Source organism: Centropristis striata, chromosome 11 (genome assembly GCF_030273125.1).
Source record: "Centropristis striata isolate RG_2023a ecotype Rhode Island chromosome 11, C.striata_1.0, whole genome shotgun sequence".
Taxonomy (NCBI): domain Eukaryota; kingdom Metazoa; phylum Chordata; class Actinopteri; order Perciformes; family Serranidae; genus Centropristis; species Centropristis striata.
Genome location: NC_081527.1, coordinates 35,022,615 through 35,047,108, shown reverse-complemented (window position 1 = coordinate 35,047,108; position 24,494 = coordinate 35,022,615). Strand labels below are relative to the sequence as shown.

General features: G+C 35.3%; 2 protein-coding genes across 2 annotated transcripts in view; one reads left to right on the top strand and one right to left on the bottom strand.

Annotated features, from left to right (window-relative positions):
• The first annotated feature begins 34 nt into the window (after positions 1 to 34).
• On the top strand, positions 35 to 23,238 carry plxdc2a (plexin domain containing 2a). The gene is made up of 14 exons (XM_059344996.1): positions 35 to 438; positions 3,381 to 3,595; positions 5,948 to 6,091; positions 8,541 to 8,610; positions 9,678 to 9,800; positions 10,310 to 10,428; positions 10,511 to 10,610; positions 10,700 to 10,795; positions 11,050 to 11,131; positions 12,542 to 12,602; positions 12,708 to 12,936; positions 15,316 to 15,351; positions 17,465 to 17,619; positions 22,459 to 23,238. Exons 1-14 carry the CDS (start codon positions 315 to 317, stop codon positions 22,669 to 22,671), a joined length of 1,767 nt encoding a protein of 588 aa, XP_059200979.1. The 5' UTR covers positions 35 to 314; the 3' UTR covers positions 22,672 to 23,238.
• myripa (myosin VIIA and Rab interacting protein a) overlaps positions 23,221 to 24,494 on the bottom strand; it is a 44,143-nt gene continuing 42,869 nt past the window's right edge. Inside the window, exon 17 of the mRNA XM_059345306.1 lies at positions 23,221 to 23,955. Within this exon, the coding sequence (XP_059201289.1) occupies positions 23,936 to 23,955 (20 nt within the window). The 3' untranslated portion in view covers positions 23,221 to 23,935. The remainder of the gene's footprint in view (positions 23,956 to 24,494) is intronic.

Below are 24,494 nucleotides of genomic sequence, written 5' to 3'. Positions count from 1 at the left end.
CTCAGATGATTCAACTGACGCACAGAAGATGTGCGGACCATATAAATATATATATATATAAACACTTTCTCATATATATCTATGGTGCGGACCATCTGAAAGCCTAACATGGACTTCAGCGTGACGAAAAAACTTTACCTACGGCTGAATTAATAGAAAAGTCTGCATTGACTTCATATATTTAGTTATTTGTGAATGGGCTCGTGGGTAGTTTTTTTCTTTTGAAATTGACAAGTAACAACAGTGAGACGTTGGATGTTCCCGGTCACAGGCGCAAATTCGTGTTGCGCCGGATAATTTTTGGCGCTTTGAAAATGCGTTATGAAGTGAGAGGAAGGATGACGATGACCCTGAGAAAGACAAAGGCTAACCTCATCACAGGACTGGTTCTCGTTTTCCAGCTACAAATAAGCTTAATGAAGCTGAAATCCGCTAATGGTAAGTTGTTAAAAGGTATCTTCTAAAAACAGTTAATAAAGGTTGTGTTTAGGAGGTTAGTTTGCGCAATACAGTTAAAACTAGCTTTAAAATAATAATATTACATTAACAAATATTTCAACCTAGCTTTTTGTTTTTATCACTTACAGATATTTGCATTAAGTTCATACTTAATACCCAAATCTTGTACTTTTTTGTGATTTTACGTCATTTTAGTTAACGCTAATGTTGGTGTAAATAACTATTAGACAATACAATAACTATTGGAAAATAACAGTTCCAATAGCCTCTGTTTAGTTTGATAATGTCAATTACAGAAAATGTGTCAAGATCTTTTGACATTTTCTTAATGAGCAACCCCTATTATTTATATATATATATTTAACCAGTATATATATATATATATATATATATATATATATATATATATATATACATAGTGTATATATAACCAGTGTCTTCTCTTGTATTTTTTACTTTGCTGAGTTAAAATCTCTTTAGACCATATTGGCATACTCATTACCACCATGTGAACTATGCAAAATAATTTATTTTACCGCAATGCAAGTAAAAAATTCACGAGTTAATTTAAGTAATGCATGTCCCTTGGTTTATTTTTGTTTACACCTTGGAGGATTTTTATTCAGATAGACCAATTAAAGTGCAATCAGATCCAGGTGTGTTATTGTAGCAGCACAACTTTCTGTGTTTCCTTTATTTTATGTGCAACAGAAACTATGCTGGAATAGCAATGCATGAGCTGTATTGAACTAAATGGTAGATCTCACTGTTGTTGATCTGCACACTGGGAATTTTGACAACATTGCAGTCACTACAGTATTTGTACAGTTACTGCATTGATTACCAATAAAACTCTACCTAGTACTACTACAGATTATGTTGCATCATTAACCCATAAGAACCCACGGTGACACTTTAAATCTTCTGGAATCTCCCATATTCAGCTTTATGCTTCACTTTAACTCATTGAATCCCTAAACAAGACTTCTCCAAAATGTGGCTGTGACTGGAAACAGAAGTGTGAAAAAGTAGCTAATTTCAAAAGGCTTATATTTGTTACTAGGCTACGTTTAAACCCATTTAACAATTCAAATCTGTTAATAGGGTGTCCTGTATTACATTTAACCTGTTCTGACCATATTTCCAGAACAAATTAAAGTTACAATTATGATATATGTTATGGAGATGCAAACAAAAAGGCAAATTTGTGTCTCTGTAAGCAGAAAATGTGTCTAGTTTTATTTTAAAATAAGAAATATCATAAACATAAATACCATAAACGCCCATTGTAACGTATATGTCACATCACACATTTTTGAGATTTAGGGGTAGTATTTTTTATTTTTAAAACATCAGAAATGTGTTCTATGTGGTCCACTTACAGAACACATCCTTTGTGCAAGGTCTCTGTAAGTAGAAAATGTGTCAAGTTTTATTTTAAAAAAATAAATATCATAAACATAAATACCATAAACGCCCAATGTGAGACATATGTCACATGACAGATCTTTGACATTTAGGGGTAGTATTTTTTTATTTTTTTTTTATCATAAATGTGTTCAATGTGGTCCACTTGGTCTGTGGTATATCCCCCATAATTTTCCTTTTAGGATTACTGGGTCTGGGTTCTTATGGGTTAAATGATGAAGTTATGAGGCCTCTGAAGCCACAGGGCCACCATGTGATGGTAATATAGACACAACACCCACGGCTGCCCGGCCTCACATGCCTGGTCCTGGACCTGCTGGTGTGAAGAATGTGAAGCATGCTTTCACCCTCTAATGTGAAAAGAAAAATTAGGACGCACTGTTGTCACTGGAAGGGACAGAATGACGGGGTGACTACGCACGTTTGCCACATGGCACACGCTGGGGAATTGTTTTTGTCCCAGTGCATGTGACAAGAAGATACAGAAGTTTGTTTGGCTTGATAAATTAGTTAAATTATAGTTTGTAAAATTAGCTGTTTTTCGTATGTGGAAAATTTTCCATCTTGAGAACTTCTATACACAGCAAAATGGGGAGTGTGAATTCAACTCACAGAGTGTTAAATTTAACACTTTTTCTGTTTTTATATAGTTCTCACGGACTCTGAGTTAAAATTACACTTTGAAAAGTGTTAATGTTTTAACTCTTTAATAGTGTTAAATATTTGACACCCTTGGTGTTGTTTTATGACACCACATAAGTGCACTTTTAACTCCAAATCGTGTTAATTAGAGTGTTAATTTTTAACATACATTGTGTTATTTTACGACACATTTAAGTGTATTTTCAACGCTAAAATCATGTCATTCCCTTTCACTGTGAGTGTTAATATTTAACATACATCGTGTTACTTTGACACATTAAAGTGTATTTTTTAACCCTAAAATCATGTTATTTCCTTTCACTAATGTGATAATTAGTGTGATAATTTAATTAACATTCATTGTTTTGTTTTACGATACATTAAAGTGCATTCTGTCTTTAGCCGAACATACAAGTCACTAAATCTGAAAATCAACTCCAACTGAAGTGAATCTAACTCAGGTGTTAACATGTAACTCGCTTGTGTTAAAGTGTTAAAACAACAACCAAAATCAACACCCACTAACTCAAAATGATTAACACTGAAAAAACAACACTACAGATTTTTCTGTGTATGTATCCAAATGTGGAGAAAATGTTGGACAGTTTTGCCTTTATGAATTGCTTTAAAGTTTTTCTTGTAATAGTTTCTTCTTCTTGCAATTCTTAATGTTTTCAGTTACAAACTGTTCTAGTTGCAATAGAACAAAATAATTTGGTTTTTTATTTTTATGTTCATTTTTGCTCCTTACTACATTTAAACTTAATCTTTCTTATTTTATTGTTATTAATGTAGTGATGGTATTCGAAAAAGACACATCAAATGAACAACAACTCCCTCTGATTCCTCAGGAGTCTACCGGACTAACACACAGGGGCTGCCTCCTCCAGAGGGAGGCTCCTATGTAGCTGCAGGGAACCACAAGCCCAGGGAGAGGAGTCCAAGGTCTGGGGCCCCTGGCTGGGCTGCAGATAAAAGGGGCCACTACAGAGACCAGCACCAACCGGAGGAGTCAGATCCAGACCTGCTGATGGAGGAGGGACATGACAATTCTACACAGATTGTGGTAACATTATTTACAGCTCAGTAAGATTCAAGAGATGGCTTTTTTGGAACTAAAATAAAACCAGAAAATGACATTGCAGGAATGCCATTGATGTATTTAGTCTTAAAAAGCTCTGAACAGTTTTTATCAGCCCAAACAAAACATAGCAAAACTTTTATTTTAATGTAAACGGTGGTTCATTGAACACCCTGATGAGATAAAGTGATTAAATATGCCCCTAGACTGTGATTGATTGATTTCTTAGTCTCCTGTTAGCTTTGTTGCACTTGATTGGGCGGGACAAATTACACCTTTATGGTTATTAGTAGATGTAGATGTATGAAGTTCTAATCAGAGTCAGAGGTCTAATCAGCCACAATAACTGAAAACACCTGTGTGGGTGTCAGAGGCTTTAACCCAGGGGTCTCAAACTCAAATTACTCACTCAAATTGGCCACTGGAGGCCAAAACAGAGACACAAAATGACCAAAAAAGACACAAAATTATTTAAAAAAAGACACATAATGACCAAAAGACACAAAATGACAGAAAAAAACTAAATTACTTAAAAAAGACACAAAATGACCAAAAAGAGACACAAAATTACTAAAGAAAGACACAAAATGACCAGTTACAAAAAAAGAAACAAAATTATTTTAAAAAGACACAAAATGACAGAAAAAAGACACAGAATTACCAAAAAAAAGAGACACAGAATTACCAAAAAAGACACTGAATTATTAAAATAAAGACACTGAATTATTTAAAAAGACACAAAATTATAAAAAATAAAAAAAGACACAAAATTACCAAAAAAGTAATTAAAGGGACCTTCCACACACAACACGGTAAAGTGCCATTCATATAAAACTCACATTAAACTTTCATATCAAGGTGGGGGCCACAAAATATCATCACGAGGGCCGCAATTTTATTTTGCATCTCCATAACCATATATCAAAATTGTGACTTTAATTTGTTCAGGAAATATGGTCAGAACAAGTTAAATGCAACACAGAACGCCCTATTTACGGATTAGAATTGTTAAATTGGTTTAAACTTAGCCTAATAACAAAAAATAAGCTTTTTAAAATTAGTTACTTTTACACATTTCTGTTTCCAGTCACACAGTATGTGTCGCTTAGGGACTTAATGAGCTAAGGTGAAGCATAAAGCTGAATATGGGAGATTCTAGAAGATTTAAAGTGTTTGTTACAGGCGTGTCACCATGGGTTCTTATGGGTTAAATATAATAGTAGTTCAGGAGACGTAGGTAAGAATTGTTGAAAGTGGTGTGATTCAAGCTTTCTGCTCTAAAACTCTCGGCATATGATGTTGAGCTTTCACAAAGACCAGACTTTTTAAAGAAAATGTATTTCTCAAAACATATCAAGCTCGGTCTGAAGATGATTTAGCCTCTGGATGATATTTGTAGCCAGTAGGATCTGGACAACAGATATCTGGGACAAAATTTTGTCTCCTGTGCGGTGGTCATCGTTTACAGTCTGATTAGCAACTTGAGACACAAGAATGAAGTTTGAGCTAAGAGAAGATATCTACAACAAGATTCTTTTACAAGAAGCCAGTTTAGCTAAAGTAGCTAATCTACTATAATGCAAAATCATCATCGGAAGATAGCAGATGAGTTCCAACATTACAATGTGGCCAGTGCTTTTCACCTCACTTGGTATGGAATTAAAAAGAAAGGATAGGGGGGAAACAGACAGCTGGAAATATTTAGATAGATAGATAGATAGATAGATAGATAGATAGATAGATAGATAGATAGATAGATAGATAGATAGATAGATAGATAGATAGAGAGAAAGAGAGAGAGAGAGAGAGAGAGAGAGAGAGAGAGAGAGATAGATAGATAGATAGATAGATAGATAGATAGATAGATAGATAGATAGATAGACTTTATTAATCCCAAGCTGGGAAATTACAGTGTAGCAGCAGCATTACACAAATAGACAATGACAACACAATTAAATAAAAAGAACAACCTAGGCATACTTCAAGCAATAAAATATAAAAATACAATAAAAATACAATAAAATATAAAGTGTCTAAAGAAGGAGTAGAATAGACTTCCAGTGCAGAATAAATATGAATATACAGTATAAAAATGTTGGTGCTATGAAACAAATAAGGTGCAATGAACAGTGTGCATAAAGAACACATAAAGTGCATAGACAGTGATTTAAAAAAGTTTCCCTCTCTTTGGAACCAGATATTTAATAAAACACGAGAGCTTCATCAGCATGAAAGCATACATTTTATTGTTTCCACATGAAGCCCAGTAATTCTCATTTAGTACTGATTCAATGTACAGTCTGTTTAAAGCATTTCAACCTCTGCATTTTTGGACAGGACATTGATCACGCCTACTATACATCTAAAATCTACGCTCCTGGAGACGCAGCCAGCAAAGAGCTGTGGGTGAACATTGATGAGATGGAAGAGGAGGAGTGTAAAGTCTGTGGCTTCCTGTCCAGCACCCACAGACAAGCTGAGGTATGAAATCAGTCTGTGTGAGTAATGCTGCATTCACATGGAGTCAGGCAGATGGCAACTTCACTTTAGTCTACAAGAGCAGGATGGCAAAATTAGCTGAGTACAGAGAATACCATTAATGGTTACAGCAGATGATGTATTACTGTCTTGATAAATAATTGAATTATCTATTATTTTATGAATAATTATGTAAAATAATCAACACAAAATTACTGTAACATGATTTGGTAACACTTTACAATAACCATCATTTATAAATGTTAAACAGATAGTTTATTAATGTTTAATCATCATTTATAAACCGTATATAGGCCATTTAGAATGGTGAATATAATTTATTAATGTTGAACTAACTAAATAATTTGTAAATGGCTAATAGATGGTATATTAATGTAAGTTTTTAGTTACTTTACCATTAACAAACAAAGTTGAAAATTTTCAAAAAATTGAATTATAATTAATAGTTTATTAATAGTTTTAGTTGCACTCATTTTAACATTTTTAACACCATATTAAGTATGTTAATGATTTTGAAATGATACATATACCTTTAAGAAATTGGTTGAAAATATTTAAAGATTAAATATGTATAGCACTTTGAAAATGGTTAATAATTGGTCTATAAACCATCTATAAACTTTATTTAGTTGGTTATTGTAAAGTGTTACCCATGATTTTTTCCATTCTTTGTAAATAAAACAACACCCCCATAGTTTGTAATTGAAGCCCTGCCATTCTGTCAGACTGTTTGTTCGGAGGCTGTCCATGTGGATGCAGCATAAATGGGACAATCAGATTACAGAACAAAACTAGGACTGCGAGCAGTACTGAACGGGCCCTCGCAGTACACGCGCGTCGGGGTGTGTGCGTTACAGGGGCCAGTCTATACCACCCCTATGAATTTTATTCCCTTAAGTGTTATAGTGTGGCCACGGTACCAAATATGAAATTAGACTGCCACCACAGTGCCACCTAGGGGCCGATCAATAAAACCTTAAAGCAGAGGTGTCGAACTCTGGCCCGCAGTATAATTATATTTGGCCCGCAAGGAAATACCAAATGATAACCAGAGCTGGCCCGCCGGTATTATACAGCACAAATAATACTACAGATCCCAGAATGCTCTGCTCGTGTTTTGGCTTGAACACAGTAGATCAGTGTGGAGCAAACTGAGCAACAATTAAAGTTGTCTTTATGCACTTTTTCTTGCTAGTCCAAGGCTTGAATGGTTGCACATTCATTGAAGGATATTATTATTAGTCATTTGGTTTATTGTTATTTTATTCTTACATTTATTTTTAGCCTGTGGAAAAAGATTACTGTTAAATTTAAATTTAAAGAAGGCCGCATATAAAATAAAGGGACATACGATTTTTATTTAAATTTTATTTAGGAAGTGAATGCCATTGATGTGTTTGTTTGTTTTATTTGATATTCGATTTTGCATGTTTGCAATATTAAGTTATATCAAGCTTTGCTTGTTCCATTTCCTTTGAACTTGTTTAGGTCAATTTTTTCAATAAATATCAATGTTGGCCCGCGACTTTGTCCAAGTTTTAAATTTTGGCCCACTGTGTATTTGAGTTTGACACCCCTGCCTTAAAGGGTTATCCTCAGGAGGGCATTGACAATAATTGTACCAAGTTTTGTATAATAATGCACAAACTATCCCTTTAATCCTCATACAGTGTCTGAAGGAGGACTCTTAACTGATATGTATAAGTTAGAAGAGGCAGGTAGCAATGGTGGAAAGTAACTATGTACATTTACTCAAGTACTGGACTTAAAGTACAATTTTGAGGTACTTTTATGTACATTTTATGTAACTTTATACTTCTACTCCACTACATTTTGAGGCAAATATTGTACTTTTTACTCCTCTACATTTAGCTGACAGCTTTAATTACTTTTCAGGTCAAGATTTAAAATGAAAAACATGATACATTTAAAATTATTACCCATTTTTATAAATTAAACCACTTAAAAGTTTATTAGGTAGTTAAAATGAGCGGAGTGGAGTCATTTCACAGTGTGGTATTAGTACTTTTACTGAAGTAAAGGATCTGAATACTTCTTCCACCACTGTCCTTTTTACTTCTTTACTTCTTCCTTTTTTTTTTTACTTTTCAAGTCGAGATTTAACATAAAAGATCGCTGCGTGGTGCATGTTTACTTTGACTTTCCTGAAGGAGAAAAAAGAATAATTTCAAGTTTTTGACATCCAAATTATTTAGACCTTTTAGTGTTGATCAGTTAATACAGTTTTTGTTCTAATACATGCACTGTGTACAAACCTGAAACGTTCTGTTGCAGTAAAGCTTATTATAAGCGGTTTTACACAATTAAAGAGTTTCTCTTGTGTGATCGGGGTTTATGAAAGTGGTTGTTAACCATCTTTAACATTTTTAATACAGTTGATTTTACGCTTTTTTTGTTTGTTTGTTTCCAGAGAGTGAATCTCTCCTTCCACTTCCCTTTCTACGGTCATATACTTAAAGAAATCACAGTGGCAACTGGAGGTAAGTCTTTAATTGACACGTCTTTACTTTAAAGTTGAGAGTTCTGCGGCTAAATCTGTTTGCAATGTAGTTTCAGATGTCATCTTAAAAGTAGAGCAATGAGAATTTAATATTTTTATTATGGTTTTGGTCACTTTTTTGCGAAATATTTAGCCATACACTGCATACTTATGTTAACCCTCTATGGTACGCATTATGATGGAGTTAAGAAAAAAATGTTTGGAGTGGTTTTTTGTCTTAAAATAGACTAAATAAACATAATTTGAAGACTTTTTGCCTTTTGTTTGTTGCCTGTAGACAACGTTGTACCATAACGGTGCACAAGAGAAAAAGAACATTTTTAAAAGTAATTTTAACATAATTTATTTAATAAACATGTGTAAAAGACTCAATAGCTTCAACAGGGTACAATACATAAACATTTTAAATTTAAAAACATTATAAAAGGAACTTTTTTAAACGGTTTCTTGTCTGAATGTTGCCTGTAGGAAACATTGAACCAACGACCCATTGAAATGGATGTCTTGAACAGTCTAAGTGTATGAAACTATCAAAAAGGAAGGTTTATTCACCTATTAGTAGGAATATTTTTTACAGATGGAAAAGGGCCAGAAAATTACATTTTGAGTCATTTTGGCGCAAAATGGCAAAGCTGTTTCCTTTGGAAAAGTCTGCAAAGAAGTGTTTCAATATGGCCGCCTGGAGGTCATGTGACAAATTAAAGCATTGCTATTGGTTCCCTATACTCTTCCCTCTTTTTAAAGTATTGCATCACTCAAAAAGATGCATTGTAGAAATTTGACCGGCCAAAAATGGGGATGTTGCCTCATGGCAACACCGTACCATAGAGGGTTAAAAGAGGTCATCCAAGATATATCTGACAGCAAATAGCAATGCTTTAAGAGACTATAAACTATATGATGCAATATTTTAGGTGTGGTTCCTGTGGATCTGTTTTCAAACAACAGCAGGACTTACTACTAGAGTAACCTGCAATAATGCAACAGAAAAAAATGTTTTACTACACAAATGACTGATAGTAACCTCTGCATGTTTTCCCCTAACAGGTTTCATTTACACTGGAGATATAATCCACCGGATGCTCACAGCCACTCAGTACATCGCCCCTTTAATGGCCAACTTTGACCCAAGTCTGTCCAAAAACTCTACTGTGTTTTACTTTGATAATGGTAAGAGACCATCAGTTTACTTTTCAACTGTTATCAATTGTGGCTTTCTTTTGTGGATCTGCTGTGGGATATTTATACTAAATGTATGTAAATTGTTGTCTTTATGTATGTATATAATATATAAAATATATTTTATATATTATATATTATATATTATATACTGTACTATTATTATTATTATTATTATTATTATATACCGTCTAGTCACTATAGCATTGTTGCCATCATATCATCAGTATAATTACCTTCATCTTGTCAACCATCCTACCAACTGATCTGCTGTCCTTGTTCTGTTCTATTCTGTGTTTTTTTCTATTGTTGTTTTTATTTATGCTACCTCAGTATTTTATTTTATTTTATTCTATTCTATTTTATTTTTATTGTACTTGAATACCGGACTGCTGTGACAACCGAATTTCCCTTCGGGGATGAATAAAGTAATCTATCTATCTATCTATCTATCTATCTATCTATCTATCTATCTATCTATCTATCTATCTACCATGTAGGCACTGCCCTGGTGGTCCAGTGGAACCAGATCCACCTCCAAGACAACATCAGTCTGGGAACGTTCACCTTCCAGGCTGTTCTGCACAGTGATGGACGCATTGTCTTTGCATACAAAGAGGTAACTTTTTTTTTTTTCTTCTCTTCTTTGAGTTCTTCTGTGAGGCTTAAATGTGTTTAATTATACAGCTTTTTTCCAATAGATTCCTTTAGACATAAGCGACATCAGCACTGAGAATCATCCTGTCAAAGTGGGTTTGTCGGATGCTTTTGTGGTTCTTCATGAGATTGAGCAGATCCCAAGTGAGTGGTACATCTGGTGTTTAAAAGCTAAAAACACTGGATCTTAATATTTTTTAGCAACATTATATTCTTTTTCTGACATGCTCCAGATGTTAGGAGGAGAACCATTTATGAGTATCACAAAGTCGACATCCTCAAGTCCAAAATCTCCAATTCAACAGCTGTTGAGATGCTCCCTCTACCTAGTAAGTTCACTCTGATTGAAGTATTGCAAAATGGCAAAACACAGATTATCGTCTTTGTTCTTTACATTTGTATCACCAGTACCCCAATCTGAACATTATTTTACACTTTTGCATCTTCTGTAAATGAACAGCCTGTGATCAGAGGCAGCAGTTGCAGCTAGGCTCTATGATACAGGATGAAAAAATCAGTTTTCATTCACAGAAGTCAGAGCCATCTCTTCCTCCTCCCTCCTGACAGTTCTCTTTATTCTCAGCGTGTCTCCAGTTCTCCAGCTGTGGTCCATGTGTCACTTCTCAGATTGGCTTTAACTGCAGCTGGTGCAGTCGGCTACAAAGGTAAACTGGAAAGTAGTCTGAGAGCACATTCCACTGGCAAGGCTGCATATCCCCACGACATTTATTTAAATATGAAAGGAATATGTTAGGCATTTTAATAAAAGAAATAGAGATAAACAGTCTTGGCTGATGGGTATGGCTATTATATGAAAAATACCTAAAGTACCCAAGCCCTCTAAAAAAAGGGGGCCAGAAGGGTTAAGGGGTTAACCCATTGAAGCCTGGAAAGCGGATACGTCGTTTTGTAGTATTTGTATATACTCTCAAATACTTTTTGAATTTCATTTCTATCTGCTACAGAGGCTGAAAAATCTGTTATTTAGTAGAAGCATTGACACTTCTGTTGAATTTCCAGAAAAACTTCAGGTTTAAGGGGCTTATTTTAAAATCGCCCAGAGGTTTTATAGGTGTTTTAGGCGTCAATGGGTTAAAAAAAAAACTCCTGAAGACCCAGCTCTACAGAGAACATCTCCTTTCCTAGCACCACACGATAATTCTACTCCTCAAAGAACTGTCACTAGCACTTATTGATGCACTAATAGCTCTTATTGCACTATTCCTTGATTGTTTGCTTTTACTCTTCCTGTAAGTCGCTTTGGATAAAAGTGTCTGCTAAATGACTAAATGTAAATGTAAAGCATTTTACAGCAAATGATTTGTACATTAAAGAATAACTTCACAACTATTAAGGCTGTTTTAAAATAAAACTTACATTCCAGTATTTTTATTGATAGAGTTGAGCTATTGCTTGCTATAACTCTTCCTCTTGTCTGTACTAGCTGCATAGAGATATCTTCATAATGAATATGCGAGTGATGTGGGATCAAAATCTACAATTCTCATTCAGTAAAATAGATCTTCAAAAGTTCTGGTCATGGTACGAAACTTAACAACTTAATGAATTATGTCGAAATCATGTTAGGAAAGAGTTTTTGCAGCCAGTATAGACAGAGGATAATCTTTTCAGTGTAAAAAAAGGAACACACTTTAGAATTAAACCAGTTTACAAAATCTTTGTTATTTTCCTTATATGCTGCCCTATCATAGGAGATTATACAATGTATTAAATATATTTTAATAATAATAATAATAATAATAATAATGCATCAGTTTTATATAGCGCTTTTCAAAATACACAAAGACGCTTTACAAAAAACACAGAGTGAACAAATGTACAATACATACAGTACATACATACATACATACATACATACAAATATTCAAAAACAACAATACAGTGGATAGGAAAGAGATAAGAAGACAGAGGGTGGAAAATGATTTATCAGGTGTACATTTTACATGATTCCTTCTTATGCCTTCATTCAGATCAGTGTCATCTTATTTGAACAGCCTGTGAAAAAGGCTTGAGACCTCAAACACTCAGTAAATGAGATTTACTTCCTTTCTCAGATGTTCCAGTGGCTTTGATCGTAACCGCCAGGACTGGGTCGACCTCGGCTGCCCGGAGGAGGTTCTCATTATTTTTGCATTTCAATAAACTACAGATTGCTCAGTTGAGAACTGGCACCACTTGTGTCGGTCTGATGAACTATTTTCCTGATATTTGTTTCTCCAGAGAAGAGATTCCCGATGTCTCCAGATGACAGATGTCACAAACGCCACATCTCGCCACCTCACGGACACAACCACTCCTGCTTCTACCACCACAGTGCAGCAGAGGACCTCCAGCATGACCTCTGACCCCCTCCGCAGAACCGCCACTGTCACTAAACCCTCAACACACAGCAGCGCCAGCAGAAGAATAATATCCACTCGACAGCCTCCAACCAGCAAACCTGCAGAAGGTGAGCTGACAGGATGCTTTAACCCTATAAAGCCTGAACCGTGAAATAATTGCCAGAAAATTCTACATTTTCAAAACTGGAGTGTTTGTTGAACCTGCTAACTTTTTTTTAAATTCAATATCAATTTTCATATATGAATTTAATTTGGATCATATTTGATACATCAGGTCTTTTTGTGCAATTTGTTGCTCACAATTTGCTTTTCTTGAACAAACATAATCACATAAAACCTAATATTTTTAACCAAATAAAACTTTGACTTTCCTTTTAACATTTTCCTCAAACATACAAAATATTTTTTTCCATATAAAACAACATCATACATCTGCTGATATGAAGTTTTCACGCAGCAATGACAGATCCACCAGTGGAATCAGCAAATCTTTTTTGTTACATCTGGTATTTTTGTGAAATTTGTTGCTCAGTTTTTTTAATCATCAATTCATTTATTCATCAGGTTTTTCAGGGAAAAAATTATCACACTGATGATGTAGAGGTTTCAAAAACTCATGTATCAAATATGATACACTTGGCTTTATAGGGTTAAATCATCTGTAGTATGAATGAATGCTTTATTTCGGTTACAAAAAACAACAAAAAAAGACAACAAAATAAAATCATGTTTTTACAAAAGAATCCATCAGACAGCAACCGAAAAAGGAATAGGCTGAAGCCCCACTAAAGGCTTATTTTTGCCTCTCCTGTACCATCTACATGCATATACATTACATTATATACATTACATTAACTGAGTAATTCACATTGTTACAAAACACGATACCTTAAACTGAAAAATCAAATTCAATCAAATTTCATTGTAACCCTTGATCATTTTAGATTTTAAAGTCTTCTTGAAACATAGAATTACACATCTTTATTTCATCATTTAGTCCATGCCATAATTTTACACCCAAAACTGACACACATCTGTATTTGAGATTAGTTCTGACTTTCTGAGTTTCAAACATTAGCATTAACCCCCTTAAGTTATAAATCCCCTGCCTTAATTTAAACATTTTTTGAATACAAACAGGAATTGACATGTTTACCACTCGAAACATAATTTCAAAGTCAAGTCAAGTCAAGTCAAAGTTTACTTATAGAGCACATTTAAAAACAACCTCAGTTGACCAAAGTGCTGTACAGTTATTAAAATAGAATAAATCATACACAAATAGGTATAAATAAAAACAATAAAAACAATAAAATACTAAAAACAGTAAAAACAATAAAATAAAATAGAATAAAACAGTAATATAAACTCAATCCAAAACAGTGTTAGAGATAAAAAGACAAATAAAAGGGTAAAAAAGTAAAAAAGAAAGCCAAGGATTCTTGCCTAGCTGGGACTGAACGCCAAGAATTTCTAATGTTTTTGAATATACAATGTCCTGAAATTTAGTAAACAAAACGTCATTGAGTTTCAGTTTTAGTTTCTAGTGTTAAAGTTCAGAGCAGTGTCATTGGCGCCTCAGTAATTAATAATTGTTGTTGCTGCTGCATGGTGTCCATGCCCAGTGTGTTGTGTAAAGTCTGACAGCGTGCGGGTCAAGTGGTCAGCTATTTCCCAGCCCTCTGTTAGCTCCTAGCTGAGTGTATACAGCGCCATGTTAAATACTGCATAGTGTCCTCAGCTGCTGAAGGATGACTCAATGTATGTGTGTCACTCTGAGTCAGACTGGAGAAAGGCTGTTGTTTTTGGCTGTTGGCTATTGTTTGAAAACTGAAGGACACAACGTCCAACTCAACCAGAATCAATGTTGTTTAACTTAGGATGGCGGCAAAGTACTTTATTTTTTATTTTATTCTGATTTTAAGGAATCCCTAAAGTCCCAAAATCTTTTTTTAAGAACTGGAACATCCTGGAACATTTTCAGATGTTTTGAATATTTTTAACTTCAAAGGGTGACTAGGAGAGTGTATGAACTGGATCATTTGAAGTGAAAACATAAATTGCATATATTTTTAGCCAACTTTCTGTTCACCGTAAATGGCCGCACGCTGCTCAACTTTGTGATACTTGTAGGGAACCAAAAGGATTCGCACTTTGAGATTTCTGTTGTAAATAAAGAATCGCCTTTTTAAAAAAAATAAAAATTAAAAGATTCATTAACAGTAAAATAGCACAAATTTGTTTCTCCAAGCATTCTTAAACGCTGATATTACATTACATTACATGTCATTTAGCAGACGCTTTTGTCCAAAGCGACTTACAATAAGTGCATTCAACCTGATGGTACTAGACATAGACCACAGGAATCAAGTAAGTATATATATATATATATATATATATATATATATAAGATATAATAAACATACTCTGACTTATGGTATATCTCATTAAAATAGCATATCATGTCATTGTCTGTCTTTTTCCAGATGACACAAAGGTCTCTTTTCACATCAATGATGCACGTAAGTCATTCACGTTTAACTTGTTTGTTGTTACTTTATAATTTGTACATGGTACTTTCAGCAGTTGTCAATTCAACTCTTTGTCACAGCGTACATATTTGCATTTCAGTCAGACAACGCACGTTATGCATAAGGTGTTTATTGAACAATGAACATGTTAGATTTGGCGTCCAGGCTCCGACCTCATCACTCCTCAATCAGTTACATGAGGTATTGAGGAGTGATGCAGCAAACCCCGTCGGAGCCTACAGGTGGATGCTGGGGTGGCGGTGGGGCTAGAAGGCAAGCTGTGGAGGGAGCACTGGCGGATTACCTCAACTTAAATAGGCCGCCAGATAGATGGGAGGGTGTGAACTGGTTGAGGATGTATGAGGAACACCCTGCCTGACACAGTTAAACATGCCACATCAATAGCCATTTTTAAAAACAGATTAAAAACCTATCTTTTCTCTATAGCATTCGGTTGAACTGTGTGCATGTGTGGTTGTGGGAGTGGGTGCACTTGTGTGAGTAAGTAAGTGTGTATGTGGTGAATATGGAATAGCTTGTCTACCTGCACTCTTCAATTAATTTGTAATTGATTTGTTTGTTTTTCTGTTTTTTTTTGTGTTTGTTTTGTTTTTAACTGTAATTATGTATATACATTGTGAAGCAAATTGAGTCTGCCTTGTGCATGAAATGCGCTCTATAAATAAAGTTGAATTGAATTGAATATGTATGGAAGCGCAGCTGGAGTCGCCTGCCTGAAGTAGCTCGCAGGCGTCGCTTCATTTGATCCGATTTGGTTAAAACCAAATGATTGTGATGATTGTGTTGTTTAATTTATCTGCTGCTGTTTGTGTCCCTCATGTTATATTATAGTGGCTTGAAGTCTGTAACTTTAACCCATAAGAACCCATGGTGACACCCGTGTAAAAAAACATGTTAAATCTTCTATTTTTTGTTACTAGGCTAAGTTTAAACCCATTTAACAATTCTAATCAGTTATTAGGGTGTCCTGTATTGCATTTAACTTGTTTTGACCATATTTCCTGAACAAGTTAAAGTCACAATTTTGATAAACAAAAAGACACATGGTTATTTGTATTTATTTATTATCGATTTACTTAAAAAAAAAATCTAAAAATCTAAAAAATAATTTGTTGTTAAACAGAACTAATAATGTCACAATTTTGATAGATGTTGTGGAGATGCAGAGAAAAAGGCAAATTTGTGTCTAGTTTTTTTTAATTTTAAAATACGAAATATTATAAACATAAATATTATAAGCGCCCAATGTAATGTTTATGTCACATCACAGATCTTTGACATTTAGGGATAGTGTTTTTGAAAACACATCAGAAATGGTGGTATATCCCCCATAACTTTCCTTTAAGGATAACTGGGTCTGGGTTCTTATTAGTCAGGCGGCTTAGCTAAATAAAGGGGACACGCTGGACAAAAGCACCACATTTTTTCCACATGCTCTCTATCACCATAGGTTTCAATTTTTGGTAGGAGCCACTTCATCAAGATGGCCGATCCGAGATGGCACCCATATAAAGTCTATGAGAACCAATACATCTTCCAAGCCACACAGAAGGTCAATTTTGGTGTCAAAATCTACATTTTCTGGGTCCAGGAATCATTCAAAGCTGTTGAGAATATCACTAGATGATTATTTGATCAAATAGAAATGTTCATTTTCACCCAGACTGGTAGGCAACTTGCTTCAAGTGCTGCAGCAGAGAATCCTGAGCTGAAAATGTTTGGAATCTATAATTATGTAAATACATGGCCAAAATGAACATATCTATTTGATCATCTAGTGATATTCTCAGTAGCTTTAAATTATTCTTTGACCCAGAAAATGTATATTTTGACACAAAGATTGACCTTCTTAGTGGCTTAGAAGATATACTGGTTCTCATAGATTTTATATGGCTGCCATCTCCGATCTGCAATCTTGATGAAGTGGCTCCTACCAAAAATTGAAACCTTTAGTGATAGAGAGCATGTGGAAAAAATGTGGTGCTTTTGTCCAACATGTCCCCTTTCTTCCCAAATCTGGTCCTAAGCCGCCTGACTATATGGGTTAATGACTGAGAGTCTCATCATTTCCTTCTCACAGCAGGAGACGAGGACACCTCAGGAGAGAGCGATGATTGGCCGCAGACCGGCCTACTGGCGGGCATCGTCATGGTGATGGTCATCATGGGAGCAGGCGTCCTCGTGTCCGTCTACATGTACAACCACCCCACCTCCAGCGCCAGTCTCTTCTTCATGGAGGTCAGTGGCACCATTATCCATAAGTCATTCTCCAAAGCACACCTTTTCTTTTGAATTTTAAGTCAAAATGCAGAGACTTTAAATTTTACTCGGATAATAATGCAGTACATTCAACATTTGTCAAAGTTTTTTGTTGCCTTGTAAGCTGTGGGCCCTACAGATAAAAAAACAACAACTAGTCCTTTCATCACTTTAGGCCACATCTACGGTATACTGATATTTTAAAAAATGGATATTATCCTTTACGTTTTAGCCTCTTATACACATGCAATTGGAAGTTTTTTGTCATTTAATCATGAATTTTGAAAATTCTGAAAACTTTGACGACTTTGTATCTGTGTGGACATTTAAAATGGAGCTTTTGGGAAACTATTTTGTCATCTTGATTGTTGCTTTCTGTAATGAGCAGGTCCCAGGAACAACAATCAACAACAACAAACAAACAGACTACGGTTATTATAAGGTGATGCTAGGCAGCAGCTCTACCTCATTCTCAGTCAACACGTATGAGTCATATTTCAGTTCACTATGTCTAGAAAGACGTTAAATAAATAGGTATCTAACATGTATAAATTAAGAAAAAAATGGTTTGATTTGTCAATACCACCTCATGCTCAGACTCATCTTCTCTGGTTTAGCTTATTGTTGATGTAGTCTTTATGATTATTTTGTACAGCAAAAGCCATGTGGACAGATTTTTCTTTTTAATCCATTTGCAAAATGATCTATATACTTGAAACTGTAGAAAGAGCCAAAATCTCTGGTAACTGCTGCGTTGTTCTCAGAACATGAGTGTGTAGTAGTGTCTGTACTGAGTCCTTGTAGAACCTGATAATGTAATAAATTCCAGATAATGTAATAACCCCGATAATGTAATCAAAATCTGCACTTGAGTCCATTGAAAATGTAATAAAACCTGATAATGTAATAACTTCCCGATAATGTAATAAAGTGCTTTTCCCAATAATGTAATACACTTTTTACCAATAATGTAATAAAGTATAACATTAATGGGAGGTTATTAATTTATCAGGTTAGCCTTCATTTCGCAAGTCCTGATAATGCAATAATTCCCCATTATTGTAATAATTTAACAGCAGACCACCCAATTTCTTGGGTTCAAGTGGTGATACTGTGTATCAACTCTAGCTCAAGAGCTCTAGCGCCACCAACAGGTCAAAGTTGAATGTTTATTCACTTTTGACCCGTTTTTCACAAACGAGGTATCCATGACGACACACGAATGCATTCAACAGCTTCTTGAAATCTAAAGGTGCTTGGTGTTATACTTTATTACATTATTGGTAAAAAAGTGTATTACATTATTGGGAAATGCACTTTATTACATTATCGGGAAGTTATTACATTATCAGGTTTTATTACATTTTCAATGGACTCAAGTGCAGATTTTTATTACATTATCGGGGTTATTACATTATTGGGAATTTATTACATTATCAGGTTCTACAACCCTTAATATCAAAGAGGTTTTATTCAGTGGCGGTTCTAGACCAATTTTCCTGTGGGGGCCAAGGAGGGGCCAGTGTTTAATCAGAGGGGCACATTAAAAATGGTCAAAAATGATATTTAAGCATTCAAAACCTATATTTTAGCTAAAATGCTCATATTTGGAAGAACTACATTGATTGAAGCAATGAGACTAACCAACCTTAACAGTTACTTTTGTACGACAATGACATTTCTCATTTTTGTGTACAATTACTTTTTTTTATTTTGAAAGTGCAGTACAGTGAGAATGATCTTTATGTTTAGCTTTTATTGCACAATTAAACTATTATAGTGGGGCGGATTAGCTGAACAATCGTTCACTTTGTGATAAAAGCATGAAATTTGGTAGATGTGTTGGTGAATATGTTTCGAACAAATCTGGATATTGGGCCACCTCAAAAGCGCCCCCTAGTGGCCGTGGCAAGCATTTGTTATACAAATAAATCAATGATGAATAAAAACTGCCTTTTTAATAATACCAACTGGTGATGAATTGTATATTGTTGGAAAGCCTGATTAGTCATCTTTACAATGAGGTACAGCTTGTAAGGATCGTGCATTCATGGAATGAGCAACGGGGCTAAACGTGTGGGTAGCAACCCCCAAAAATGTGCATCCCCTGTGGGGCGGATTAGCTCAATAAATCACAAGAATTGTTTATTTTGTGATAGAAGCACACAATTTGGTGGATGTGTTGGTGGATATGTTTCACACAAATCTGTATATTAGGCCATCGCAAATTCACCCCCTAGTGGCCATAGCAGTCATTTTCTTCATTAAAATTACAAAAAATATTAAAATTATTTCTTAAAATATTTAAAAAATTTAAACTAAATATACAAACGTAAATTAAAAAATGTTAATACACATATTAAATTAACAAAAATCCAGTTAGACACTCTTTCAGTTATTTTTCCTGCCCCACCACAATCGGGCTAGCCATCGAGCTAGCTAGCAAATGAGCTAGCTAGCATTTGCTTCCTGGGACAAGCAGTGCAGTGGACTGTCCATCAAGGTATGTCTAAATATTTTATTTCACCTGTTATAATTATGAATAAAATATGCTATGAACATCATAAAGGCTAAAGAGAAAAACAATCATCATGGGCCTTGGCGGAAAAGTAAATTAGCAAGATAGCAAAAATAGGTACTTAAGCTAGCTAGTTAGCTTGGAACATGTATCAGTGGCTGTTGGGTGTGAAAGCTTAATAAGACACTGTTAAATTATGTCCTGTGGAATGTGGACATCCCTCTCTGCACACACACACACACACACACACACACACACTATATGTAATGTCTCCTTTGTCCATGTGGTTCTTTTTTTCTTTTTTTAAATGTATTTTATAACTCCATCACAGTTAGTCAGGCGGCTTCGGACCAGATTTGAGAAGAAAGGGACACGCCGGACAAAAGCACCAAAATTTTTCCACATGCTCTCTATCACCAAAGGTTTCAACTTTTGGTAGGAGCCACTTCATCAAGATTGCAGATAGGAGACGGCAGCCATATAAGCCATAAGCCATAAGTCTATGAGAACCAATATATCTTCCAAGCCACTTAGAAGGTCAATCTTGGTGTCAAAATATACATTTTCTTGGGTCAAAGAATCATTTAAAGCTATTGAGAACATCACTGGATGACTCACTGTAAATAATTTGTTGATCAAGATCTGACATGAGATGAAAGCGTACCCTTGATTTTTTTGAGCAGTGTACATGGCAGCTAACCCATACTCTCCCGTGAACATTGATTCCAAACAGTTTCAACTCAGGATTCCCTGCTGCAGCACTTGAAGCGAGTTGCCCAGTCTGAGTGAAAATGAACATATCTATTTGATCAAATAATCATCTAGTGATATTCTCAATATCTTTACATGATTCCTGGACCCAGAAAATGTATATTTTGACACCAAGATTGACCTTCTAAGTGGCTTGGAAGATATAGCATTTCTCATAGACTTTATATGGCTGCCATCACTGCAATCTTGATGAAGTGGCTCCTACTAAAAATTGAAACCTATAATGATAGAGAGTTTGTGGAAAAAATGTGGTGCTCTTGTCCGGCGTGTCCCCTTTATTTGGCTAAGCCGCCTGACTAAGTCACACACCTCAGTACAAGGATTTTGCCAGAAAGAGTAACCTGCTACAAGTAACCCTAGTAGAATTTTTAAAATGTATGATTTTTTTCTCTGTCTAAATGTGTTTTGTTTTTATTGTTGCAGGTCATACAATATTGAAAATTATTTTTTCTTTTTAAGGAGTAACAGAAGAATACAAGCCAAAGAAGAGGCCGTAGCCTGTGAATGGGAATATCAAGACCTAATAAAATGTTATACAAAGTTAATGTTCTTTTCTATTAGACTGTAATAAAGCTTTTGTCACTATAACATGTCTCTAAATTATATTTGTGGTGCTGAAAACATGAAACAGCAGCTGTAGGGTAGGCAAAGCATTCCACGCCAGTAACCACCGGCGGACATTTTTAAAAATGGCCGCTTTTAAATGGCCATTTTTAAAAATGGCCGCTTTTAAATAGCCATTTTAAAAAATGGCCGCCAAAGCCATCAGAATTTTTTTTTGCGATGGCCCAATATCCAGATTCATTAAAAATGTATTCAGCAATGAGTGTACCAAATTTGATGCTTTTATCACAAAATGAACGATTGTTCAGCTAATCCGCCCCACTACACAGGGGATGCACATTTTTGGGGGTTGCTACCCACACGTTTAGCCCCGTTGCTCATTCCATGAATGCACGATCCTTACAAGCTGTACCTCGTTGTAAAGGTGACTAATCAGGCTTTCCAACAATATACAATTCATCACCAGTTGGTATTATTAAAAGGGCAGTTTTTGTTCATCATTGATTTATTCGTATAACAAATGCCTGCCACGGCCACTAGGGGGCGCTTTTGAGGTGGCCCAATATCCAGATTTGTTCGAAACATATTCACCAACACATCTACCAAATTTCATGCTTTTATCACAAAGTGAACGATTGTTGTAAAATAATGAGCTAATCCGCCCCACTATTATACAATGTACACATTATGGGTTCCTTTTGTGTACAATGAGAAATTGTTTGAACAAAAAATAGGTAAGAATTGTTCTGTCGTTCATTGTTATGAATTGATCATTTTATTATTAATTTGACACAGGGGCCACAGCAGGGGCCAAGGGCTTCTTCACAGGGGCAGGGGCCCCTGGAGGCCCCTGTGTAGAACCGCCACTGGTTTTATTTGAGCAAAATCCCTCGTTTTCTGAATATGATGTTGTAATCTTCCCCACTCGTGTGTTCATTTCATGTTATTCTTTCCTCCCCCATCAGCGGCGGCCAACCCGCTGGCCCATCATGACGTTCAGGCGCGGCTCTGGTTGCCCGTCCTACGCCGAGGTGGAGACTCCCGGTCAGGACAAAGACACGGTGGTCATCGACCCCAAACAGTCTTTCGTCATGTCGGACAGAAGGGAGAGCGAACAGAAAGAAGGATTCATAGTTCCTGATCAGAGGGAGCGCTTCCTTGTCTCAGAGAGCTCCTGACCAGGACTACGTATCCCAGAAGGCTTTGGGACAGAGCTGGATCTCGTGAGGAAGACTTTTTATTTTCCACTCGGCTGTTGCTCGAGTTCATTCTAAGGACAGAATTGAGTGTTCAGAGAGGAAACCTCTGTGAGGAAAATGTTTAATTTACAGTTCGGCTTCATGTTTGCATTCAGCTTCATGAGCCGTTGGACTGTTTTCATGCCAAACTTTAAAAAAAAAGATAAAAACTTGTATTTAATCTGCTCAGGTCATTGGTTCTTGTTTACTGCAGCGTCACTGAGAGCGAGGTGACGCTGCCGAATGTTTGTTTTGAGTCCATTTCTCTCAAAGACGGCTGTTATTTTCCAGAGCTGTTATGTGTCGTTCCCACACCTTCTTCACAAGGAGGAATGTCATATTTGGGTGTCATTTCCTCATCTCAAAAATACTGACTAAATTCCTCACCATTACACCCACCTGCATCTGAGGGGAAAACAGGGCGCACAGTGTTTTCAATGCTGTTTACCTCAGAGCCTAACACGTTTTTACAGTAAAGCAAATGTCTGCAACTTTTTACAATTTTACTTTATTTTCTGAATTCAAAAATAAAGGCAGAAAACAACATATTTACTGATTGGTTTGCTGTACAAATATGTACACTACTACATTACAAACATTTATTTCAGACGTAAAACAGTCTCCCAACATTTTTCTAACATGCAGTAATAGTTCCCATTATCTGTATATTTATAATGCAACAGGTTTTAGTCAGTAGCTCATCATTTTTGTGTCTTTTTCAGTCACTGTACAGTATTTGTATAGTTTTATTCATCAGACAGCTAATGATGTTAAAATAAAGTCTATCAAAAGTATTATAATTAAAACATTAGGATTTTTTTTACATGCTGTGATACAACAATGTAACATTTTTACCAGTTTTACCTCACTTTTTGTAAAATCTAAAAAAAAGTCTTAAAACTCAAATGTTAGTGATTTTTTGCGAGCTGAGGGTTACACTTGCTTGTTTTTACCAGGTTGATTGATACTGACACATTTTCAAAGCTGTTAATAAAGTAGTTTTATCTACTGTACATTTTCATATGATGATACGAGAATCAGTGACATACAGTACTTGTGTCCCGTATTATTTGAGGCATGTTTAGTCTAAAAATGAAATTAAGGCAAATGGTGTGTGAATGGATCACTTAAGACCGGCCTGCAGGCTGCAGAGTGACAAGGCACTGCTGGGTTGGAGGGACTGCAAAGATCCCGGCTCCATGATTCAGGTTTCCTCTCTGTCTTCTGAAAGAAATAATTATTGTTGTCTAATTAATGTGATCTACGGTACATTCATAAAACAAAAAGACATGAGTCAAATAGCGCTTCCTATTAAATAGGTGGATATTTCACAATATCAGCGAATTGTCAGAAAAAAATGAAATACTTGTGAAAACATGGAAAAGTAAGCACAAACAGTATGCAAACTAAAGTTAATCCAATCCAATCCAATCCCCTTTATTTATATAGCACAATTTTAGCAAACACAAGGTTTCCAAAGTGCTGCACAAACAATAAATACATAACACAATACAAAGAGATGTAGTAAACAATAGAACAGTAAGATGCAATAAGATAAAATAAATTAAAAATGGGATAAAAATAAAATGTAAAATGTACTGCCCGCACAAAATAAAATATGCATGAATACAATAAAAACAAAAAAATCATAAAATCAACATAAAATCAACACTCTATGTGGTGTTAAAAGCCAACGACAAGAGGTGGGTTTTAAGAAGAGATTTAAAATGAGACAGTGAGGAGGCCTGTCAACATCCTTTGAA

Bases quoted from the DNA above. Each gene is read 5' to 3' on its own strand.
- plxdc2a (XM_059344996.1), top strand. From the start codon at position 315: ATGCGTTATGAAGTGAGAGGAAGGATGACGATGACCCTGAGAAAGACA. The intron at 8,611-9,677 runs GTAAGTCTTTAA...TTCCCCTAACAG, and splicing joins AATCACAGTGGCAACTGGAG to GTTTCATTTACACTGGAGAT. The intron at 17,620-22,458 runs GTCAGTGGCACC...CTCCCCCATCAG, and splicing joins CCAGTCTCTTCTTCATGGAG to CGGCGGCCAACCCGCTGGCC.